This window comes from Cupressus sempervirens, chromosome 3 (assembly GCF_028749045.1).
Source record: "Cupressus sempervirens isolate cs-2001-9-10 chromosome 3, ASM2874904v1, whole genome shotgun sequence".
Taxonomy (NCBI): Eukaryota; Viridiplantae; Streptophyta; class Pinopsida; order Cupressales; family Cupressaceae; genus Cupressus; species Cupressus sempervirens.
Genome location: NC_143120.1, coordinates 707,030,496 through 707,055,198, shown reverse-complemented (window position 1 = coordinate 707,055,198; position 24,703 = coordinate 707,030,496). Strand labels below are relative to the sequence as shown.

The window sequence follows — 24,703 nt, the reverse complement described above, 5'->3', positions numbered from 1 at the left end:
ACATGATAACAAAATAACAACAGCAATTCATAAAAATACCAATCATGTGATGTGGCCAAATACAATCTGTAGGCCATTACACTTAATTCAAACATTCATTATGAGTATGAGTTAACTTATAAAACAACCAGTTGTTGTAATTCAAACATTCAATATGACCACAACTTATAAAACAACAAAATTTTAATTCACAACTTCTCAAATCACAGTACTTTGGAAGACTGCCATAATAAGGAAAACCACAACTATTTTCAACCATGAAAAAAACTGACATAAGTTTTCTCTGAACACCACCTCAACCTGAAGCAACTAGACAACAGCAGCAGTTCATATCAAATTCATGCATGGAATGTTGGCAGATGCAGTCATATAGTTGTCAATTTATAATTCGAACTTTTGTCATGAAACAAGCTTAACTTGACAAAACAACTATTTTTTCAAGTTCACAAGCAGTTGTATTCAGCAAAAGACCTAATTTATAACATCTCGGAAAGATCCTCAAATGAAAAAAGATGAAATCGGTAATTCAATTGCAGAAGGAACAGCAAACCAATGAAGCAAAACTGTCATGCAAGGCATGTATAATTTGGAGGAACAGTCAAGATTATTGGCATTGTGGTATCATAGAAGCTGTCATGCTAGGCATCTACAATTTAGAGAGAGTCAAGATTATTGACATAGCAAAAAATCCATGAGTAAATACAATCTAGGCATCTCCAGCTTAAACACACTTAAGCCTTCTAATATCATACATTAAACTGAAATATATACATGGACTGAGATTTTGATTCACTCATATTTGAAGTCAACATAATTTCTAGGATTGCAAGTCATCAAAATGTCATAATCTGATTAATACAAAAAATTTAATTAAATAAACAGAAGCTCTAGACAACTGAGATGCTTATATACCTTTTCAAAATACGTTCTGGAAACAAAATCATTTTCAGTTTCTCCTACAAGATCACACACTTGCTCATTTGTTTCTTGAGGTTTTCAGTCTCTTCGTTGGCCTTCTCTAATTTCTCTTGAAGCTTGCGAATTTGTTCATCTGATCTCTCTTGTGCTAATCGAGCTACTTCTTCAGCCTGTTTCCGTGCAGACTGCTCAGAAACCAGCCGCTGTTCCAATTTTTCTGTAGCTATCCGCATCTTCTCTTCAACCTGATTAAGAGCATGTAATGGCAATACAGTGAGGGTAAAATCTTTCATGTCTAAAAGATATGCAAGTTTAAATCTTCAAAATCTCATCCAAAGGATTGAGGTCAACTGTGGCCCCTAGAATATTGTGATTACAAAATACTTGAGCAGATTATTGTAGACTGTTTATTAGCTTCTCCATTTCATCATTTCCATGTGTTTAACTCATCAAAAAAAAAAGCAGATATTTGGTTTCCTCGTTTCACTAATCATACTACCTCTTAGCATGAAATGTTCCTGTATTTGACTGCATACAAAATTTTATCAACATTTCAGATCTAACTCCATAATCCATCATCAGGATGTAAAAACCAAAAGAAGAGAAAATTACAGCAAAAATTGCTATATAGTATATTAATATTAGTCATATATAATTATTAATCAAGGATATTCCAATGCATAATGGAGATAATGGATTCTATTATTTCCAACAGTTGAATTGATGTTACGCAAAGATCTTTGATGGCCACTTTAAAAGAACAGTGGTTAGTAAATCATGATACTACAAGAAAGGTGAATAATTGTATATCATTGATGAGTCTTTAAGGGAAATTAAAATCCCAAACAGCCATCTGAGATCAGTATGCACATCCTATATCCAATGATTTCTTGAATAGCTTCTAATAAGCAAATACAAGTATATCTACTATGCCATAAAAGCAGAAACAGACAATTGATTTCCCACAATTACAACCATAAAGGAAAGTGATTATAGTTTACAAATTTAACAAGTTTCAGCAGCATTACGACATACAGATTTTAATATTCTACAATCATGAATTTAGAAGAATGAGACATAATAGAAAACACAGATATTTGTGGGAAAAACCTTTCTAAGTAAAAACCCCACCCTCTAAAACATCAAGCTAATGTATTATTCAGCAAAAAGTTACAATACATTTTCAACCTTCACGTGAAGATTTACATCTTGTTCCATCCTAGAGAAAATCCAGCAGTTGTGTAAAGAACTTCTCATCTCTCTCTTAAATCTCTTTAGGACCTCATTTTACTTATAGATTTTTCATACAAAAGGAAAGAAAATTTCTTAAGTCTCTATATTCAATGAATTTACAACTTATTTAGAAATTTACAAGATTCAAACTAACAAAACTACATCATCACAGCCATCCATGAAACCACATATATCTTAACACATGATATCGTGCTCCAACTAGACACCTATCCAAACAACATAAGCATAAGATCCCAGTGATAACAAAGGTTATAAAATACTGCCACCACTCCACTGCACTCATGAGCTGTACAGAAGCATGAAACTATAAGAATGAGATAGAATAGAAAACACAGATATACATGGGGAAAACTTTTTTAGGTAAAAACCCCACCCTCCAAAATATCAAGTTAATGTATTATTCAGCAACTAGTTACATTACATTTTCAGCCTTCACATGGAGATATACATCTTGCTCCATCCTAGAGAAAAATCCAACAGCATAACCCTGTGTAAAAAACTTCTCATGTCTCTCTTACATCTCTTTAGGAACACATTGTATGTATAGAGTTTTCATAAAAAAGGAAAGATAGTTTCTAACGTGTCTACATTCAATGTATTTACAACTTATTTAGAAACTTCATTTGTACACAAATCTTGCATAAAAAACAAAGCCAACAGAAAAAGCCTCAAAAACAAACTTTCTATTTTTTGCTCCAAGTCTATCCTTGTGGAAGATTTGGTCTCATTTAGCATCTTCCAAAAATACATAAATAAAAAACCAATAAAACATGCTAAGGTTGAGTCACCTTATCCTAACAATCTCCCACTTGACGAAGACCTTACAAGATTCAAACTGATGAAACTACATCATGCAGCCATCCATGAAACCACATAAATCTTAACACATGATCTAGTGCTCCAACTAGACACTTGTCCAGAAAACACAACCATAAGATCCCAGTGATAAAAAAGGCTACAAAAAACTGCCACCACTCCACTGCACTCATGAGCTATACAGAAGCATCAAAAACATCAACTTCTTAGCCCAACACAGCTGCGAAGTAATCCTCAAAATAAAAAGATAAAACATCAGCCAGAACAACAACCAAACTGATTGCTCCAATCCAACTAATAAACCCACCGGATTGAGAAATAGCATCCACAGCAAATGCTAACTCATTCAATCACCCATACCTCAAAGGTATCAACATCAGAAAACTTGTACCAGCAACATGACCAACCCATAATCTGCAACCTCAAGTTCCATGTGCAAACTAGTCAACAAAGACCAAGCACATAAAAGAACTCCTGCTGCATGAGTAATGTCAAATCTGAAAAATCAAAGGCATATCATGTCAACCAGTAACAACACAAAGAAAATGTAAGCATACAGTACCAAGGCGCATCCACAAAGATATGAAAAATCATGTAGCAAACTTGTTGCAAGAAACATCTTCCCCATCCAGTCTCCCACAACTCTCCCATGTTCTCCACATCCAACAAAGAAAAGAGATAAATGAACCACCATGTCATCGCCAAAAAACGATGTAGTACAAGTGATAACATATGACCACAAAAGAGTGACCACCATAGCTCCAACAAATCTCAAAAGATAATGTTACATGAACCCAAACATCCAAGAAGATAACCAAGACAAATCATAAGCATGTAGCACATCCTTCCACAAACACTTCTAAATGTTAGTTGTGCAAAGTATGATCCCCTTCATAAACCCAAGAGAAAAGCTACCACAACATCCAAAACCATTCAAACTCAAGAGATCAAACATATCATGATATCATGAATCTACGTGGATGTAAGCCTCTTAAAGAAGATCAAACAACTCCATTTCCCATCTCAAAAAAATCAGCCCACTACCATCTCCTACTATCATCATAAATGAAAATTTTCCTTAAGGACATAATCACGCTATCCATCTCTCACAATGAATCCTCCAAGAGCATCTAACTGTTGAAGTTGTAGCTTCAGTCGGATAAATTTGATCTGAGATACATTGTTATTATTGGTAAATCATCATTTTCTATATATACGAGTATTCAAGTAATAATAATAATATATATTATTATATAATAGTATATAATACATACATACATACATACATATATATATATATATATATATATATATATATATATATATATATATATATATATATAAATAATACTAATTATTATTATGAAATATATGTATTAATTAAATGATTAAACCTCGGAGAAACATGTCTTGTCTCATATTTATATAAGATCCAAATCTGCATTTCGAACATATCAATGACAATGGTCATTTTATTACATTTGCAGAAAAGATCACTGTTATTTAACATGGTATCAAAGCCAGATGCAAATGTAAGAAAGGTTCTTATGATAAAAAATCCAAACACCACCGAAGATGGCAAAATTAAAACATTGTCCAAACATAGTATGGAATTGGCATCAGATTCAAAGAACCATTCTGAGGACACCAAATAACAAATTCAGATCAGACTTTGACAAGGAAAACTTAGTCTAAAATCACCGAGCAAAATAATACCTCCTGCATACACGTTGAGTACTAAAGAAAGGTTCAAGTAACCAACGCATTGGGTAATACATAGAAACAAATAATACAAGAATAATTTAAGGTAATCTTCTTTAGTTACCACAGTCAGAAGACAAAATATGAAAAGATAAAGGAAATGAGGGTTTTATAGTTTCCATCTTATAAATTGATGAAAGTAAGGTAAGAGCAAAATCAAATCAAAGGAGAATAATGTTGTACACAACATCAAATGAGAACAAGGAAGACGGTCCGATTATGAAGCAATCCATCCTTCTAATCTATACCATTGCGAAGGAGTATAACAATTTTGTTTCACTCAACCCTCGATCACCAGCATTGCTTGGCTAAGTTGATAAAACCCAAAATCAAATACTCATAGAAATTGATGAGATACATGGATAATAAATATCAACATAGTCAATTGTGAGCAGTCTGGACGAGCCTTGATTGGATATATGGTTTAATAGTTTATTATCGGCAGATCAACAAAGAACGAAGAGCAAATTTGAATGATCGGAAAGCTCATCGGCTACAGAAGGAAAAATGGAATCAAAGGAGAGAAGTAATGCTCCAAAATCAGCAAGAGGTGTTTTGATGTTTTAAGTAGCGTTCAAAGTGTGGATACCAATGGAGTTGGTGATGACGAGGAAAGTCATGGCCTATCTATTGATCCAAGGCCTGATTGGACAAGGAAATCATCGGCAAGGATAGATCACTCATTGACATTCAATATCAATGGTCAAAGTGACAGTTGATATCCTCTAATATCCCCTTTTGGATATTATTCCCAAAACCCTTGATATTTAAGTGCAGATTCAAAAACCCAAACAGATAACCAATATGCAATATAAATTCCAGAACTTCAATAAATTTGTAATCAGCAGATTTACATGCAATAAGACTCAGAAAACTTGTTTATTCCTCCAATAATCAGAAAAGTACATATATAAATCAAAAGTTAACTCAGATAACCATCAAATACGTTACTATATTTTACAACAGCAAAACAATAACATGCAAATAACCAAATGATCCAATCTTACAAACAGTTAAAAAAAACAGTTAGATTGGCAAATGCAAATAAAACCTGTAAGAAGGCTAGGTTTGCGTCCAACCGCCAAAAGTTTCTTTAAGGGTTTGCATCCTCAAAGAAATAACCAGCAACTGTTTCCAACTCCCAGATTAATATTTGTTTTTAATATTAAATCTTCATATATCATCCCATGTGGAGTCTGTTGTACCTTTATTACTTTTCCCAATGTGATGCACACTCTTTTAAGCAATGTGGGATAAAGCACCTTTTTTGTCCTTTAGTCGCTTAAGTGAACATAATAACTTTTTAAAAATAAAGTGAGAAGTTAAATGACTTTAATAGTCACTTAGTCAGGAAACCATATAATCGTTAGGCATCAAAATAACTAACTAAACGAACTTGGATAAGCACATACAATAGCTCATTGGAAAGCTCTCGACGAGACGCTTCCAAACCAACACTGAGACATCCAGAATACTGAGCTCTGTTCACTTACTAAAAATATTAAGTATTCGGACAACTTGCCAAAACTGCTCCAATGGGTCTGAAACTGGAAATGCCTAGGCCAAACCTCGAACTGAACCCTGTAAAGAACCTCTCCGCCCCTGAAACCTAGGCAAAGCTAGCCAGCACACAAAATTATAATGTCCCAAAAAAAGGGGACATTACAAAGCCTCCCCTCTCAAAGATTGCTTGACCTCAAGCAATCCGCTCATACCTGCAAAAACCAAATGCCAGGATCCCATACTCGCCTTGAGAAAAAGATTCTACTCCTTAATCGATGTAACCCGACATGCATCATCCCAAATCCCGAATGGCTAAGCAGTACAATAGGAATCGATGTGCCAAATAACTGAATGTCAAGATCCCAAATCTCACCCTAAAGGTACACCAACTGCCATGTTCTGCTGCTTTGTGTGCCAAAATCCTCAATCAGCATGAAAGCCTCCCTCCATGAGTGACCCTGTGAATCTCTACTGTCAAGTGAAGATGGGAGCTCAACAATATACCAATATCCACCCCAAGATGCTAGCAACCCAACTCTCCAACAAGCTCCTTGATAAAAAACAATACATAGGGATGCTCCAACTGGATCCCAAGTGAGAACTCGTGCAGTGTCTGAAATACCACTGACCAGTTACTGAAATATCTGCACCACTGCGCCACTCCTGTAATAACTGTTCTAACGTCAATGATAGATCTAGCCAATCCAACTCTACCACCATATCACTTTGGTGGAAAAGAAGTAATCCTAATCTCAGGAACTCTGATGTGTCAGAAGGTTGTAACACACAGATCATAATCATGTGGCTGTGTAGCAACACAACATAATCCGCCGGATGTAAGAGACTATTAACACCTAGATTCTTGACTACCCAATCAACATGATCTTGGGTAAATGAAAGGGTGGTTGGTGAATCACCAACACCATGAGTGCTAACACTGTCTTCAATACCCTGTTGAAATAAAAATGTAGACACCTCATGTGGAACGTAGGGTAATGTGTGATCTCCCCACTCACCTGCAAATAACTCGTTGACTCTTGAAAGCCAAATAACATAAGCGAAAAAATTACCAACATACACAAGAAAATCACTGATAGGGAAAATATAGCAACAAGAAAAATCACCAATCAACAAGTAGGTTGTGGCCATCTCATAAGAGCTAGGTGATAAAACTCTGGGCAAGCTGAAAATTCCCTCAGAGCATGCTAAGGATAAATCTGAACTTCCTATTCCATCATAAGTACTCTTGCTTATGTCAAAGTCTTTATTAAAGGATGGTTCACCATTAGCTGAAAACTCTAGATTATCCTCACTTGTATCACTGACCATGTCCTCCTGTGAAAATGTACAGCTGCTGTCATAAAAATCGAAATTTTCAATCTTATCAACTTGCTGATCCATAAAAATTTCCTCACCATAGATAGCCTCAAACGGAAAATACGTGATTGAATCACATTGCTTGCCTTCACATCTACCCACTCTATGAATTCCTTCAATGATTTGTGTGATTTCTTGTGTCCTTGAACCACTGTCATCTTCTTCATAAGTGGCTGCTCCACTTGTTTGATTTTCAACTTCGTGGATGGAATAATGTGTTAAGCTCAATTGAAGACATAGTTCATCTACCTCACTCTCCTTGTCCCTTCCAAATTTTATTGCTAGATCTCTGTCCATTAATAGCTGCAAATACTCAAATTTTATCATTTTCAACATTTTAAAGATAGTATGTAAAAGAGAACTTGTGACACCACATACATTTCCATGTCTCTCTTCTATCACAATTTTCCGCAAGAGATCCTCAACCAAATTAGAAGCTTCATCAATCCTTGTCAACACTTTGACAAGTTTGTCATCTTTGACCAAAAGCATATCTAACAAGTTCAGGAGAGATAATGATATTTGACCATCTCCTTCAAACACAAGTGGGTTGTTCTCCATAGAGTTTTCTGATTTTTCATCATCTAGGGAAACAACATTTTCCGGTATATCCTCTAACTCAATGTGTGCTAGATCAGCTATCCTGCCAACATTGCGGTACATTTGCTCCCCAAAATTTGACATAGTTTCCACCATAAAATTTATCCAAGCTAATTTCCATGTCACCAAATAAGATGCTGGTATTTTCCATGCCTAAACAAGATGGGGAGTTGCCAACGTTGGCGGTTTGGTCAACTCTTCTACCTGGGCCATCAATATGCTCATCAAAAGGACTAGTGTAAGAAGCTCTATAAGATACTTCTATCTCCCAATTACCCATTAGTAGACTTGAGCCATCATTAATATTTTGCATATTATCTGTACTATTATCAAGTTGATTGGTATCCTCCCTATGCAAATTTCTGTAACTGTCCTCTACAAGGAGATTCTGAGCCAAATCATAGCATTTGTTTCTTATCAAATCTGTCTTGTTTTGCAGCTCTAGCTGAAGGTCCACATAATCAATGAAAGAAAGTTCTTTTTGAAGCTTTGACAGAAATTTGTTATAATCATCGTACAATCTCCTCACTTCAGTTTTGCATTCATAGGGATCTTTTACTTGCCTATCACGAGTGTACCTTGATCTCTTAGTCTTTTGAAGGTCTGTTGTAGCCATGATTTGTGTCTTCACCAATTCCGTCTCCTATATCTGTACTGATAAACTGATCACAATTATGCCTCCGGCTTAATGCCAATCACTGTAACAACTTCCCAATTTCTGACCAATAACTTGGTCAACTTAAAGCTACAGTCCATCTGACAATCAGTCACTGTTAAACCCAACCTTTCCAAAACCTTGTTTGCTTGAGAACATCAGGATTAGGGGTGTGGCCACTTCTATACTCAGAAAGGACGAAGAAACCACATTGTTCTAGCACTCATCAGACAAATGCACTATCTCTGATCAAGACATGTGACTGTTGCTACAGAACACCTTAATCTGATCGATTCATCACCAAAGCTGAGAGCATCTTTTATCCTGGCTGAGATGCAGATCATAAATCTGATATGAGCCGTGTATGCAGAAAAAACATAGTTCCACTGATGCTGTACTGATCCTGATATCACTGGACTATTGTGAAATAAATTTATTTCTTTTTACTTTCCAACGGGGGTCTGAATAGTTGAGTTATAATTTTGTCAAACAGATCTCAGCCACTGGAACAAACTGAAACCACTGTAAGATTCTGGACTTAATTAGCTCTCAGAATTGCTGAATGTTTAGTAAATGGCATTAATTCAAACAGTTGATAAACAGCCTGGAAAAGTTCTGATATTGTTGTGATAGTCTCTCTGAACCTTCTTAATGCAAACTATTGATTAGAAGTGAAGGAATATTGTCAAACAGTTCAGTTGCAAGATTAAATAATGTTATTAAGTATATCCCTGTGAGAAGTTCCAGATTTTAATCAATTGGAAGAATGCTGGGACTGATTATATAACGTCTGTCATGGTCTTTTCACACTCCAGCCCATACCATGTAGTTCACGAACTCCTGAATCAATATGGGACTTGTCTTATTAGAGGCTCGGCCCAGCTACTCGGACCTCCTAGTATACTGATAGTAACCCTGTATAATCACATCCTCTATCCTCCAAAATGGCGACGTCGTAGCTAGGATACAGAATAGGAGACCACCCTGCAATGGCACGGCCCTTGCTCAAAGACGCCCAGTATCACAGTCAGCTCCAGTCAGTTTGCCTTCCAAAAAATGTGGTAATAGGGAAAAACGTTTATGCCATCTTAGCTTCCGTGAAACATACCATAGATTAACCTGTCACTTGCTTTACCCGAGGTTCAAAATAGCGCTCTTTCTTGATAAAGATGATTTTAGTGAACCCATCGAGCACCTGAAATAAATTATGGCATTTACTCACGCTCCAATTGTGGATCTTCGTTCAAAGCCTCAAACCCGACGCCTGTGTCAGAGACTTAAAATATACTTCAGTTATTCCCGCTTAACAGAAAAATTATTTAATGAATGCTGAATCTCAAATAAAGCTTTATATAATGGTTACCACTAAAACACTCCAGAGAGAACAGCATAAAAGTTGAGAGAAAATTCCAGGAAACTCTACACGCGATCTCCAAAGTATTACCCCTGAATGATAGTAACAGATACTACATACCGTGAGTTATACTGGAATACGAATCACTCCATATTGCTGTATTCAATACTGGAATAGCAATCCGCCTGTACACACAATCTACTAGCCGCGACTTGTATGGGTGAAACGATGCATGGACCTGGCTACCCTGCGACTGGAGTTTGGAGGGGAGGTCAAGTTACCAACTGGCGTCTTCCCACACCCTGCTAACTGTATTTCCAGCAACAATATGCCTGTCTGCAGGCCCGACTTCTTATGGAATATACTGCCAAAATTCGCCTTCCAATAATTGTCTGTGCCTTCCTGCACGGATAGTTAAAACTGGTCCGCTTGATATACTATGCTCAAACCAACTGCGATTTCACCTTGACAACTTCACACTAACCAAAGTCGACTGGGTTCTGCACGAAATACTTACAATGCAAGTTCTGACTATGGTAATCGTCCAGTCTCTGCATTCCAGTTGATGCCTTACTAGGAAGATTTTCTGAGAATAATAACAATGCCGCCCAGAATAGCAACACACGTTTTATCACTGCCTGAATTCTATACTGGAATAAGGCACGCCATTCCTGAATTTTCTTTCCCTAACAATGCATTTATCTTAGCCGGCTGACTGAACCTTGGTAACCGTAGGCGAGGCCTCATCCAGTCATTATCACTGATTCTCTAAACCGTTGATTGTCAAATGGAGTTGAGAAAGAAACAATAAAAGCAGGAAACACAAACTTTAAGGTTCTGTAACATTTTCCAGTTTGAGACAAATCATAATCCTTGTGATTAGTGAGATAATGTTCATACTTTTCCTAGAAAACATCCAGCGCCTCCCAAGATTCCGCATCAATTATGATTTGCTTCAAAGTCTTTTAACATAAAACTGGCTGAGAGGATGCATTCTTCATGAATAAATTTTGCACGTCTTCTGTAATGAAATGCAGAGACAATTCGTCAAACAGTTTGTAGGCTTTTCATTATTCTGATAATGGGTTATTTCAACTTGGATCTGTTACCTTCCTGTCTTCCTCAATGTGCACCATACACAAAACTGATACCTTTCTTTGAAAATCAATAGTGAAATTTGTTTTCCCACAAGATGGCAAGTCTTGTGGCTCTGATACCACTGTAATATCCCCTTCCAGATATTATTCCCAAAACCCTTGATATTTAAGTGCAGATTCAAAAACCCGAACAGATAACCAATATGCAATATAAATTCCAGAACTTCAACAGATTTGTAACCAGCAGATTTATATACAATAAGACTCAGAAAACTTGTTTATTCCTCCAATAATCAGAAAAGTACATATATAAATCAGAAGTTAACTCAGATAACCATCAAATACGTTACTGTATTTTACAACAGCAATACAATAACATGCAAATAACCAAATGATCCAATCTTACAAACAGTTAAAAACAAACAGTTAAATTGCCAAATGCAGATAAAACCTGGAAGAAGGTTAGGTTTGTGTCCAACCTCCAAAAGTTTTTTTAAGGGTTTGCGTCCTCAAAGAAATAACCAACAACTGTTTCCAGCTCCCAGATTAATATTTGTTTTCAATATTAAATCTTCATATATCATCCCATGTGGAGTCTGTTGTACCTTTATTACTTTTCCCAATGTGATGCACGCTCTTTTAAGCAATGTGGGATAAAGCAAATTTTTTGTCCTTTAGTCGCTTAAGTGTACATAGTAACTTTTTAAAAATAAAGTGACAAGTTAAATGACTTTAATAGTCACTTATTCAAGAAACCATATAATCGTCAAGCATTAAAATAACTGACTAAACAAACTCAGATAAGCACGTACAATAGCTCATTGGAAAGCTCTCGGCGAGACGCTTCCAAACCAACACTGAGACATCTAGAATACTGAGCTATGTTCACTTACTAAAAATAGTAAGTATCCGGACAACCTGCCAAAACTGCTCCAATGGGTCTGAAAATGGAAATGCCTAGGCCAAACCTCGAACTGAACCCTATAAAGAACCTTTCCACCCCTGAAACCTAGGTGAAGCTAGCCAGCACAAAATTATAATGTCTTAGAAAAAGGGGACATTGCATATCCTTACTAATAAAGACTAAAAATTGCAGACCCTTCTATGAGATCTTTGTTCATAGAAATTGAAATTTGAAATGTTTCGGTCCATTGAACTCTACTACAACTGTATTAATGTGATTGTAATCAATGGGCAACTATAAGGAGAAGGATACATCACAGAAATACTATTTAGTTCAAGGAACCACAGATGGCTTGGGTAATTATTGTAAGACCGAGAGTATAAAATAACAGTCACTTTCATATTGGAAGAAAACAAATATCTATAGTTTTAGTATTGCAGGCGGCACAAACTCCAACAAAATTTGGCGACAAACTTCTAGATGTAATTGTTTCGTATTTGAAGTGTTGGAAAATTCTATGCCTATCTGTTCACAAAAACATCTTCCTAGAGAAGGCATGTGAGCCACATGCTAAAAGGATCGATTTGATTGCTCATGTCTCTATCAATGGTACATTCATACTTAGGGTAGAATCCATTAGTGTTAATTGAGATAAGGTGCTCATGCTTTCAAATAGAAATCAGCATTTCCTGCATGTTATGAGCAGTCATCCATTCTAATGATAAACTTGTTGGTCTTGAGGTATGGTCGCACATGTATTAATTTCTTGTAGAGGAATGAAAAGCAATAATCAAAGAAAAAAATTAAATAGAAGAGACAAAAAGAGAGAGGTTATGTGGTGATTTGGGAGTATAAACGAATGAATGCAAAACCAATTCATTTGTAATCAAGGGGAAGAGAATAGTCTATATAGCCTCTAAATTTGCCAAGGGTGCATCTAATCCTTGAGATAATGTGAGTGATGTTTGCTACCAAGTGGAGGAGGTGGCTTTTCAAGACACGTTATGAAGTGGCACCCGATTCTTGAAAGCTAAGTATGTATGGTATAATATGTAGAATTTTATTTTCATTGTTTAAGTTCTTTGCATTATTAATATGTAATACGGGGAGATATAATAACCTTGGAAATAGTATATAAAAAATATAAGATATGTTTTATTGGTAATGAATATTGTATAAATATTCATTTAAATGTTTAGTATAATTTGGTTATACTTATGACAAAATATATATGTTTATAAATATTGAAATTCTAGGAGAATATGTCACCTTAGGGTTAGTCATATATAGAGATTAGGTATCGTGTTATCTTAATTCTATTATTGAAAATAAAGAGATGTTATAATTATTTATGTTATTGTTAGTAAAAGACATGAGTTAAATTACTAACATTCAAATTAGCATTCTTATTTATATTTCTATACGCACTATAAGAGCTATGTACCTTGATCTTTTCCTTTGAGAATGTTCTACAGGAAAATGAGGGAGATCGATTCAGAGGGAGCCTAACATGTTATTACAAGCAACCTTGAAAGAGAGGGAGAAGATTGAGGATGTTATTTAGTCTTCAGCTCATTTTGGATAGCACAAATCAAATTGGATAAGCGGATCAAGCATTGTCTAAAATCATCTCGAATAGATAACCCGACAATTGAAGAGTGTCTCAGTTGGGAAGAAATCATTGGACCACACATAACATGAGAGCACAGATATGGGTTGATTTAGATCTGATATTTGGATCAGCTCTTTACTTGCAAAAGGGGTAGATCTTAGATTTGGGGCAATCAACAAATGATGTCAAAGGAATCCATATTTGATTTGATTCAAAATTGTTCAACAATATAGAATGAGTGGGAATTTTACATTGTGGGGGAATAATAGTCGATGTTCCATTCCCACCTAAACCTTCTTTAGAGGGGAGATGTTTCATTCTCAAATAATCTAAAAAGACAATTTTTTAATCTTCATGTGCAGATAAGTATTCTTATCTTTTACATTTATCTCTCTTATTTGTAGTTCTATACATACTATAAGGGTTATTTGCCTTGATCTTTTCCTTTATGTTTGAAGATATTCTTACTAGAAAAGAAAGTTGGTACTTTACACATGCTACCAAATATTGTGTAGACCCAATCTAATGATAGTAGCTCCAAAGACCTCGATGATCAAGATGAATAAAGTGAGGCTCTTGAAGCAAACATCTTTGATGATTGAGATTATGAGATCCTTCTACAATAAGAGGGAGTATGACACTTCTTCTAAAGCAATGCAGGAGCTTAAAAAATTGATACTCAGAGGGAATCTGGAAATATGTGTGTAACAGCATGATTTTTATGGGCCTACTCTTGAGTGCATAATGTAATGACTTACACTAGAAAATCAAAAGATCAATATCAAATTCAGAGTGAATTCGATAGGCAACCTTGGGTGAAGAGAGCTTCTGAAGAAGTAACTACAAGAGTTGACTTCCCAAGATCATTGTTCAGAGGGAGAAATTTTGCGATGCAATCCTTTGTGGATGATATCTTCTCTATGAGGAGAAGTTCTAAGTGGAATTCTTTGTAATGTGCTCTCCTCTATGAGAAAGAAGTCTAAGGTGAAAACCTTTGTTCCACCCTCTAGTAGCAGCTACGGTGGGTCCACCCTCTAACTTGGTTCATGGTGGATATCATGTGAGTTACTACATGATGATGTTGTAATTATGTCATGAAAGGTGAAAATCTTTCATTGATGTATATATTTAGACGGGAGCTATTGAAAGGTGATGATCTTATCAATAGCTGGACCTGTTATCGTAACAAACTACATTTAGTTGTTGTCCTGTAGTGCCAGAAGTTATGATAACAAATAGAAGGTAACTATTGTAAGGTGAGGATCTTATCAATAGTTGACCTATCTCCTAACGCCAAAATGTGTTGGAGCAAGTGTTATCTTCGTTCTTTGGGCCAAATTTTGTCGGATACCTTGATAATCAAACTCATCATGGTTCTTCGGGCCGGATTTTGCCAGACACCATGAAAATCAATTTGTTATGGTTCTTCGGGCTAGATCTTGCCAAACACCATAACTTAAATCCATCATAGACCACACTTAAGGTAGTATTCAAATCTTGTATTATAACTACTGAAATTCTCTCCTTGCTAAAGAGGGAGTATTGAGAAATTTAGCCTCATTGTGAATTGAAGCAAATTTCATATGTAACATATGTTTATATATATATTTGTGTTGATGGATTTATATTAATATCCTCATATATGTCATTCCAAAAATATCATACTGAGTCGATATCTCTTCATATACTTGAGAGCACAAGGTGTTCTATAAATCCTCCCTAGCTAAGAGAGAGTGTTAAAGTTGTAGCTTCAGTCAGATAAATTCGATCTAAGATACATTGTTATTATTCGTAAATCATCATTTTCTATATATATGCGTATTCAAGTAATAATAATATATATTATTATATATAGTATATAATATACATACATATATATATTATATATAATACATATATATTATATATATACATATATATTATATATATACATATTATACTTATTATTATTATTATGAAATATATGTATTAATTATATGATGATAAAACCTTGGAGCATGTCTCCACTCATATTTATATGAGAGCATGTCTCCACTCATATTTATATGAGATCCAAATCTGCATTTGGAACATATCAATGACAATGGCCATATTATTACATTTGCAGAAAAGATCACTATTACTTAACACTAACTGCATCATGCATACCAATTGAAGGGAAATGAGAACATCCCAGAAAGCCATCTAAGATTAGTATGCACATCCTGTATCCAATGATTTTTTGAATAGCTTGTAATAAGAAAATACAAGTACATACTACTATGCTGTAAAAGCGGAAATAAACGATTCCCACAATTGAACCCTTAAAAGAAAGTGCTTAAAAATTACAAATCTAGCAAATTTCAGCAGCATTACGACATACAGATATAATATTCTACAATCGTGAGACTAGAAGAATGAGACAGAATAGAAAATATAGATGTACGTGGAGAAAACCTTTCTAGGTAAAAACCCCACCCTCCAAAGCATCAAGCTAATGTATTATTCAGCAACAAGTTGCAATATATTTTCAGCCTTCACATGGAGATTTACATCTTGCTTCATCCTATGGAAAATCCGAAAGCATCACCCTGTGTAAAGAACTTCTCATCTCTCTCTTACATCTCTTTAGGAACTCATTGTAATTATAGAGTTTTCATACAAAAAGAAAGACAATTTCTAAAGCGTCTGCATGCAATGTATTTACAACTTATTTAGAAACTTCCTTTGTACACAATTCTTGCATAAAAATAAAGCCAAGAGAAAAAGGCCCAAAAACAGACTTTCTATTTTTTGCTCCAAGTTTATCCTTGTGGAAAATTTGGTCTCATGTGGCATCTTCCAAAACTGCATAAATAAAAAACCAATAAAGCATCCTAAAGTTGAGTCACCTTATCACAACAAATCTTTCCAAAGAGGGAATTGAGCAAGTGTATTAGAAGACTATAACGGGTATCATTATCATTACTAAAAGATAATACATAACAATTTTGCAACGGTTATCATAGAAGATCAGAATCGAATTGTTATTACACCTTATGCCCTAAGTTTTTTGGCAAGCGACTATTACGCAAGTTCTGCTTAGTGTGCTTGATGACATGGGCTTTCTGCTAAGAGTCTCCCTTCTTCAACTGTTCAAAAGCTAATCGCTGCTTCCAAGTGTTGTAGTTTCTGCCATTGAAACGTTGACTGCCTTCCAACATGATGTTGCTCAACAAAGCCATCTTCACATTTTCCAAGACACAAATAACAAGGGACTACGAAGATGACGTTTGTACAAAATTCTATGCATGAATTTCAATGCATTGAGATAGGTACAGATTTCAATACAAATCATGCCAGCACAAAAATCAAGGCACGGATTTCAAGACAGAATTGTCTAAAGACCCAAAAAACCCTGAAGGAATCTAAATTGGAATAAAATTTCAACAATAGGGAAATTGAGGCACAAAAATCGAAGTACACAAAATATTCTGACGACGACCCAGATGAGATCTCAAAATACCCATCAAGAATCTACAAGTAGTGATTAACAACGACAACCTTAGAATCTTGAACCCTAGTCATATTTGAAAAACCAAAAAAAATGCAGATTTAAATGTAACAAAAATGGCAGATCTGGTCGTAGATCAGATTCAAAGGGTGGGATAACCCTAGACGCCACTGAAAACAGCAGAGAGCTTTAGAGAATGGGTCAAAATGCCCCACAAAACAGCCACAATTCGTAGAAAAACAAGCTCAAAAAACCCATCGAATGCAGGCAAAATACAACCAAAGAAACTAGTTGTTTTCTAGAGAACTCCAGACACACGGGCAGCAGGAGTCGAAATGCTCAAAAACTCAAGTGTCTGCTCACAAAAAAGGGACAGAAAGAGGAGCGTTGAACCAAAAATGCAGTCACAAATCGCCCAAGTTGTTGATTAAAGAAAGGGCCAAAATTTGATCAATAATGGCCATGTGCAGGATATTCTCCATACAAAACATAACGCCTGCAACCCTATTTTGGGTTTGAAAAAAATCATGGCCCAAAAAGGATTCACAAAAAAAACATTTTTTAAAGGACAAGAAACTTCAACAATACGAATTTTTTGTAGAAGGCTCTGATACCATATTACGGAAGTGATCTGTAAATTATTTGATGTACTAACAATGAGCACAGACGCTCAATAAATAAGTTTACAGTATTTACAAACTACGCAAGTTTCTAAAAAGAAACTGCAGATAAAATCAGAGACGATCTTATCACCTAAAATTATAATAAAGTACATTATTGCACATTAAATAGATAATAAAACATTATTTTAATAGAGACGTCAATTTCTGGTCAGGAGGCTTCAGAGATGACAGCCAGGAGAACCATGTGTGTCAAGACAACTCCTTGAATATATGAGTATAGACAAAGTTATAAAAAAGATAAATATTACATCCCCATGAAAGGGTCAAGTGACCCCCTATAGAATCCTCACTAATTATCAAAATGCAAAATCTAAAACAACAAATAAATCAGTTATAGACTAAAACTCGTATTACTGAATTAGACATTTGTATCCCCAGGCTAATGAAAGATCACAGAAATACATATGTGAAGACCGGAATTGTGCCAGTGCTGAATTTGGCACATATTACTCAACTATAAGTCAGTACAAAACATAAATTTCCCTATGCGCAAAACCATTGCCAAGCCCCTGAACCCAAAGTAAATAACATTTCAATATTCATTAAAAATCTCATATTCTTAGGCATGAACTGGAGGGCTGCATGAATGCCTTCAAAGTAGATATCTTAAGGCATAGAGTTGAACAGATTACCATTTCAGTTAATTGTTTAAGCTGCTCTGCATACGCCTCTTTCATCTGGATCTCAAGAGATTGCAACTCTTCTTTGGAGCGTCCCCTTAGTTTATCAATATGCTCCTTTTGGCTAGACAGTTTCTCTGCCCTTGACTGCAAATATTACAAAAGGGGGCAAAGAGTTTTTATATGTTCACTCATGTCATGTTTTATATGAAAAATCAAAACATACCTGGGCTTCACGGAACAGCTCATTTGAATAAGGCTGGCCTCCATTTTTAGCAATTATAATATCTATATGCTTTAGTAATTCAGCCATTTGGTTTGCCTTCTTTGTTGTTGATTTAGTTTTATTATTGAAAAGAACCATTCTCTTATTGCACTGGTTTAAAAGTGCCTGCATGAAACCATTTTTATATCAGCCTGAAGTATTTGAATCCAGAGTCAGACCTATAGTTTTAACTCCCAAGTGTACTGTAAGCAATCACTCAAAAATATACAAAAAATCCTAAATTCTGTGAAACAAGAATATATTGAGAAAACATTCCAAAAATGCTAACAATTGATCAATAAATAGAGAACTTTTGAAATATTACAAGACAGGAAACACTGGTTGACATGTCAACAGAATCAACCTTGCGCTGAATAGCCATGTTATGAGGTTTGAGTTTGTATTACTCAGATCAAATTTACCAAAATTAGAATTTGCCAAAAAAGGAAAAAAATCATGATTAAATTCAACTAATATGAATTCCAATTTACCAATTTTTTTAATATACAAAATCAATACACAGTTTTAAAATATAAATATGTCCATAAATCATCAAAATAATGAATATAGTATATACTAAATAATTTAAACAATATGATTAGGTAAATAACAGTCTTGGAGACCACATCCTTTGTATTATAGTTAACCAAAATAAAATTGCATGGTTTTTTCAGCTGTTCTGCATTGAAACAAAAACCCAAATAACTGTATTTATTGGAAGGCAGCAGACAGAAACCCCGGCTAAATTTATTTCTTATATTTATTATCTATCTCCTATTAGCTCCTTATCAACTTATATCATAAATTCACTAAAATAATATAAAGCAGAGAGTCACATTCCCAACCCATTATCAGTATTCTACGAGATGAGCGTGTTTAACTATAAAATTCCTTTGGTTGTAACCATCATTATACCTTGTTTCAGGAACTACGTGCCAAAATCCACAAGCGTCATTCTGCAAAGGCCCATGATGACAAACTGTCTCCATTGTCCAATAACCACAGCATTGTTTACCACCAGCATTGCATCCAGCAACAGCATACCAGTTCCACAAAGAGTCACCAAAATAACATCATCCACACCACTAAGGAATTCATTTTTGATCAAGGTGCCAACCATTTCATTTATCAGCTCTGCTGCCTCTCTAAGGTCCATTAGAGAAACCATGAACATTGAAGATATGGTCTGTGAGCATAACCCTCTACCGTAATAACTTAAAGATTGCACATGTATTCATTTTCTCAAATTCAACGATTCCGTGGGATTGATTTATTCAAAATACAAATTTCTCAATTGAGAAATCAACTCACCACTCTCCATGATTAATAACTCCTTCCTATGCCTTTGGATGAAATCCTCAAACAGGAGTTTTCCCTACTATTCCACAAGCTAAATCTCTCATTTTAATGACAGGCTGAATCACCACCTTCGAAACCTTCACAACTCTACAATGATCACTCCCCATAAAAGCTAGAACATTTCAATCTTGATTTAGTTAAAGTCTCTTCCAATCTTTGATGAGCAATCCATCTTATCATTTATGTTTAGCCAAGGATCAACCATGGAGTCTATAATGTATTTTTAGTTCAAGTACTTATACGACCGGTCATTCCAGATCTGTGGTACCTTGCAGCAGGATCCACTTGGCAGCATCAACCCTGCAGGAGTACTCAGAGACGCACTAAGATTCTTGATCACCGTGGGCCTTACCCTTTTGTGCTGGACTTCTTTACCCCAAGGAAGGATCCCTAGTACTTGCCTTGGTGATGTCCTTGCTTCTCTTTCACTTTCTTGTTTACTTCTGTTCTGCTCTTTCCAGGACACCATTTGGTGGTCCTGTTGTTGTTAGTCTCCTTGGTTGTATGCTTTCAGTCCCTTAGACTCTTTTCGTGGTCACTTGTTGGACATTAATAAATGTGTCTTATCTGATCTTATCTAATCTATAAACATGTTTGATAATACGACTTTCAAGTGAATCTGAGAGAAGTCAAACCTGTTGGAGTAGTTATTACTTTCCAATTTGGCAACTTTCTCTTCTTTACTGCATTGGCAATTATCATTTAGTCACCTTCAATTTCAATATTTTTGAAACCATAAACATTACATTTTTGCAAACCAATAATGAATGCTCCAGCATGAGCTTTATTAATGAACCTATCTTTAGGTCTCTTGTGTGCAGCACCAATTAATTTTATCTTCCTCATTACATATGATGTATCCCCTTAATTTACCTTCTAGATCTATAAGGAAGCGAAGAGCATCATAAAGGAATTTTAAATAATTCTGCATCTACAATAGGATTTTCAAGTATATATTATTGATAATTTTTGTTCACATAAACCTTGTGTCATGCTTATTAGTTTTCTACAACTATATTTTAAATGAAAATTAATTTTGTGCTCCAGCTTTTATAAGTTTCTTAGAAAACAGTGCTCGCATATTTTTCTTTGAAAGGTCTTTAAAGAAAACAATAGTCATAAAGATACAATCTATAGCATCTAGTAAGATCTGACTGATACGTGTGCTTTTAGATTATCTCTAGATGAGCAAGAATTTTAAAAATATATCATAAGCTAAGCATGGGTAAAGTGTTCAATGTTTTTTGTTGAAGTTTATATAGCATCGAGAAAGATCTTCTGGTCAATCTCTGTTGTTTTTAGCTTTTTACTTCACTCCTTCACAGTGGTTTCATTGTTTGATTGTAATGTCCCTTCTTTGGGGACATTAGAATTATTAAGAAGGAACGAATTTTCAATATTAAATTTGACTATGTTACCTAGAGATTCATTATTAAAGGTCAAATTAATATCTCAAGTGGTCCCAAGAGGACGAGGAGGAATAAGACGATTTACCTAGGAGAAGTTGAAGAGTCACCATTGTGAAGATAAAAAGGAGATGAGACTCATACTTTTGGGCATGCTTGATTTTACTATTCAGTTCAGTTTTCTCTCTTTGAGAGTCTCAGAAAGCTTCAGCTTTCAGACAATTGGTGGACGTAGCCCCTCGTGCTAGCAAACAGTGGACGCAAACCCATTGTTCCGGGAAACATCACTTCAGGTGTTTCATTCGCGCTTATAGGTTCTTATCTTATCGTTCCAATCTGACTGCTGAATCTGTATTTAGGATTAGTTTATGTGTATTGGTTAACGTATTGCTGTTGTATAATACAATAACATTTTAGAAGTTATTTGGAAGTTGTTGGCTATTATACTGCTACTATATAAGGCAATAACATGCTTCAGGATTGTTGTAAGTTTGCTGGTTTAGTGCTTTTGGTTTGTACTGTATTCTCTTATGCGTGAATCTTTAATATCATTTTTGGAAAGACAAATTTATTGGTGAAAGTGTGGGTTTAATTTGCTGCTCATATTTTCATCTGCGTGTGGATATATTTCTGAATGTGTTATTTAAGAATGAGTTGAGCAAATACCTATCAGAAATATCCCTTGTCATTCGTATTGTTGGTTATTGTTAAGTGGCTTCATACTCTGGGGTTCACATTTAAAGGGGAAAAACAGAAAAGTCAGGTTCAGGACAGTACAGTGCTGGTTGGATTTATTACAGTACTGATACAGGTCGTTACATTGATGCTCGAAGTGCTGTCTTAATGCTTCAGACATACTTGGCTACTAGCTGTGCTCTCTCCTTCTCAAAGTGTTGTGTTATGTTCAACATTCAGATGTGCTTTGGATTATGAGCATTCTAACGGACCCACCGTATTTTATTCGCCATGTCAATGTTCATCTCCAGCACGTCTTATTTTGGTGGCGGTATTCTTCCAGCATGTGCACAATTATATTGGTGCTGTCAATGCCTTTCTCTAGCATGTGCATATTACTGATGCGGTTTTTTTTTTTTTTGTCTCATTTTCTAGCTCGAACATCAGTTTATATCTGACGTGTCCGTCAAATGCAATGAGCCTCATCTTGTCGGGTAACGTTTTAACTTTAGTCTATTGGACTTCCCCTTTTTTCAGTTTCCATTGAAGAGTTTCGGGTGGCTAAGTCATTCACAGGAAGAACGATGATTCAATATACAATTGATGTTTTTTGGCTTCAATCTTTCTGGCATATGTGCTTCTTCATTTTTGGACAGTATCACAGGACATTTCATTTTGAATATACAGGGCAGGAGTGACGACAATCATCTTATGTTTTATATAGTATCTGTTCAGAAGATCTAACTGCTTCCAGTTCAATCATAGATGGTTTTTACAATCAGTATGTTTTGCCAAGTGTAGCAAGATTTATGTATCTTTTTTGAGTATCTGAACAGCATTAGTTCTCATTATTGTTATATTCTCTAAAGTTGAACTCTGTCTAGGGAGTGCATGTTCGAACAGCTGATTAATGTGATGTCTCTATTCCGACTTAGTTGAAATCATCAAGTTTTTGGCTGTTCTTCATTTTTAGAAACCTTGTACTATTCTTATTCAAATTAATAAAGAGAGCTATTTTTTGAGGGCCGGGTTTTTTCCAGGATAAAAACACTTTGTGACTCGGTGTAATATTGTTTATATTGCTGGTTCAAATTTAACATGGTATCAGAGCCAGGTTGTTGCAGTTCTGATTTTGAACCAATTTCTTTTCAGATATCTCCTTGATCCTCTTAGAATATAAAGATGGTGAACGGTCTTAAAGTCGAGGATAGGTTGGAAGGATCCTCAAACTTCTCTTCTTTGAAACCCAGAATTCTAGTTGCTCTTGAAGAAAATGATTTATTGGAGAATGTTAACTCTGTTGTTTCAGAGCCATCTGATGAGGCTATTAAAGCTCAGTGGAAGAAAAACAAAGTTATGGCCAGGAGGATTATGGTAGATTCCATTAAGGGCCATTTGATTCTAGTTATCTCTAAATTGGAATCAGCTAAAGAAATGTTTGACACCTTGAAGGAGTTATATGAGATCAACAACACTGGTCAAGCTCTGGCCTCAAGAAGTAAATTGTTGCATATTAAGATGTCTAGAGGAGAATATGCGATCTCTTATTTCATGAAGATTATAGAACTAAAAGTTCAACTCACTGCCATAAGTGAGTCTTTTGGTGATAAAGATCTGGTCATGATTGCTACGAATGGACTTCTCGATCTTGGGAGTCATTTATTCAAGGCATCAGTGGTAGAGGTGAACTTCCTAAGTTTGATCACTTAAGGGAAGATTGAATTCAAGAAGAATCCAGGCTGGAAGCCAGAGACATTAGTCAAAAATCTTTCTCTGAAGATTATCGCATTCTTGCTGCTCATACTTTCAAGGGAAAAGGAACGAGCGGTAATTTTAAAAGATTCAGAGAGAAAAGCTTTGATACTTCCCCTGATTTCAAGAAAAAGAAAAGAAATCTATCCAACATTCAGTGCTTCAGATGTGACAAGTTTGGTCACTATGCAAGAGATTGTCATGTGAAACCAAAACCTTCTCATGGAGTTGTTGTTGCAGATGTAGAAAGCTCCTCTTTGAAAAAGGAATCTTGCAATAATTCTAAAGGTTTTCTTCTTTTTTTTCTGCTTTTTTCAGCAATATACCCTCCACTAGTGATACATGGTTGATTGATAGCGGAACCTCCCGTCACATCACTGGTTTTAAAGAACACTTATCAGATTTGAAAGAAAAAGACAATCATCTGCATGTCATTATTGGTGACAATGCTAGCTATCCTCTTAAAGGTGTTGGCTCTACTTATTTAAATTGAACTCCGATATTCCTCTCCATCTAAGTGATATACTTTATGTTTCGGGTATAAAAAGAAATTTGATTTCCATTTCAGCTTTAGAGGATAAGGGATATTGTGTGGCCTGTACTGGTGGCAAAGTTTTGGC

At 35.3% G+C, this 24,703-nt stretch overlaps 1 protein-coding gene across 4 annotated transcripts in view; it reads right to left on the bottom strand.

Annotated features, from left to right (window-relative positions):
• Positions 1-585: 585 nt before the first annotated feature.
• The window catches only part of LOC149568708 (immune-associated nucleotide-binding protein 9-like), a 70,017-nt gene continuing 45,899 nt past the window's right edge, over positions 586-24,703 (bottom strand). For all 4 annotated transcript variants that reach the window (XM_089821596.1, XM_089821598.1, XM_089821597.1 and 1 more), the window contains exons 4-6: positions 18,853-19,017; positions 18,639-18,773; positions 586-1,163 (exon numbers count right to left, since the gene is read on the bottom strand). In XM_089821596.1, coding sequence (XP_089677722.1) covers positions 957-1,163; positions 18,639-18,773; positions 18,853-19,017 — 507 coding nt within the window. In that variant the 3' untranslated portion in view covers positions 586-956. The remainder of the gene's footprint in view (positions 1,164-18,638; positions 18,774-18,852; positions 19,018-24,703) is intronic.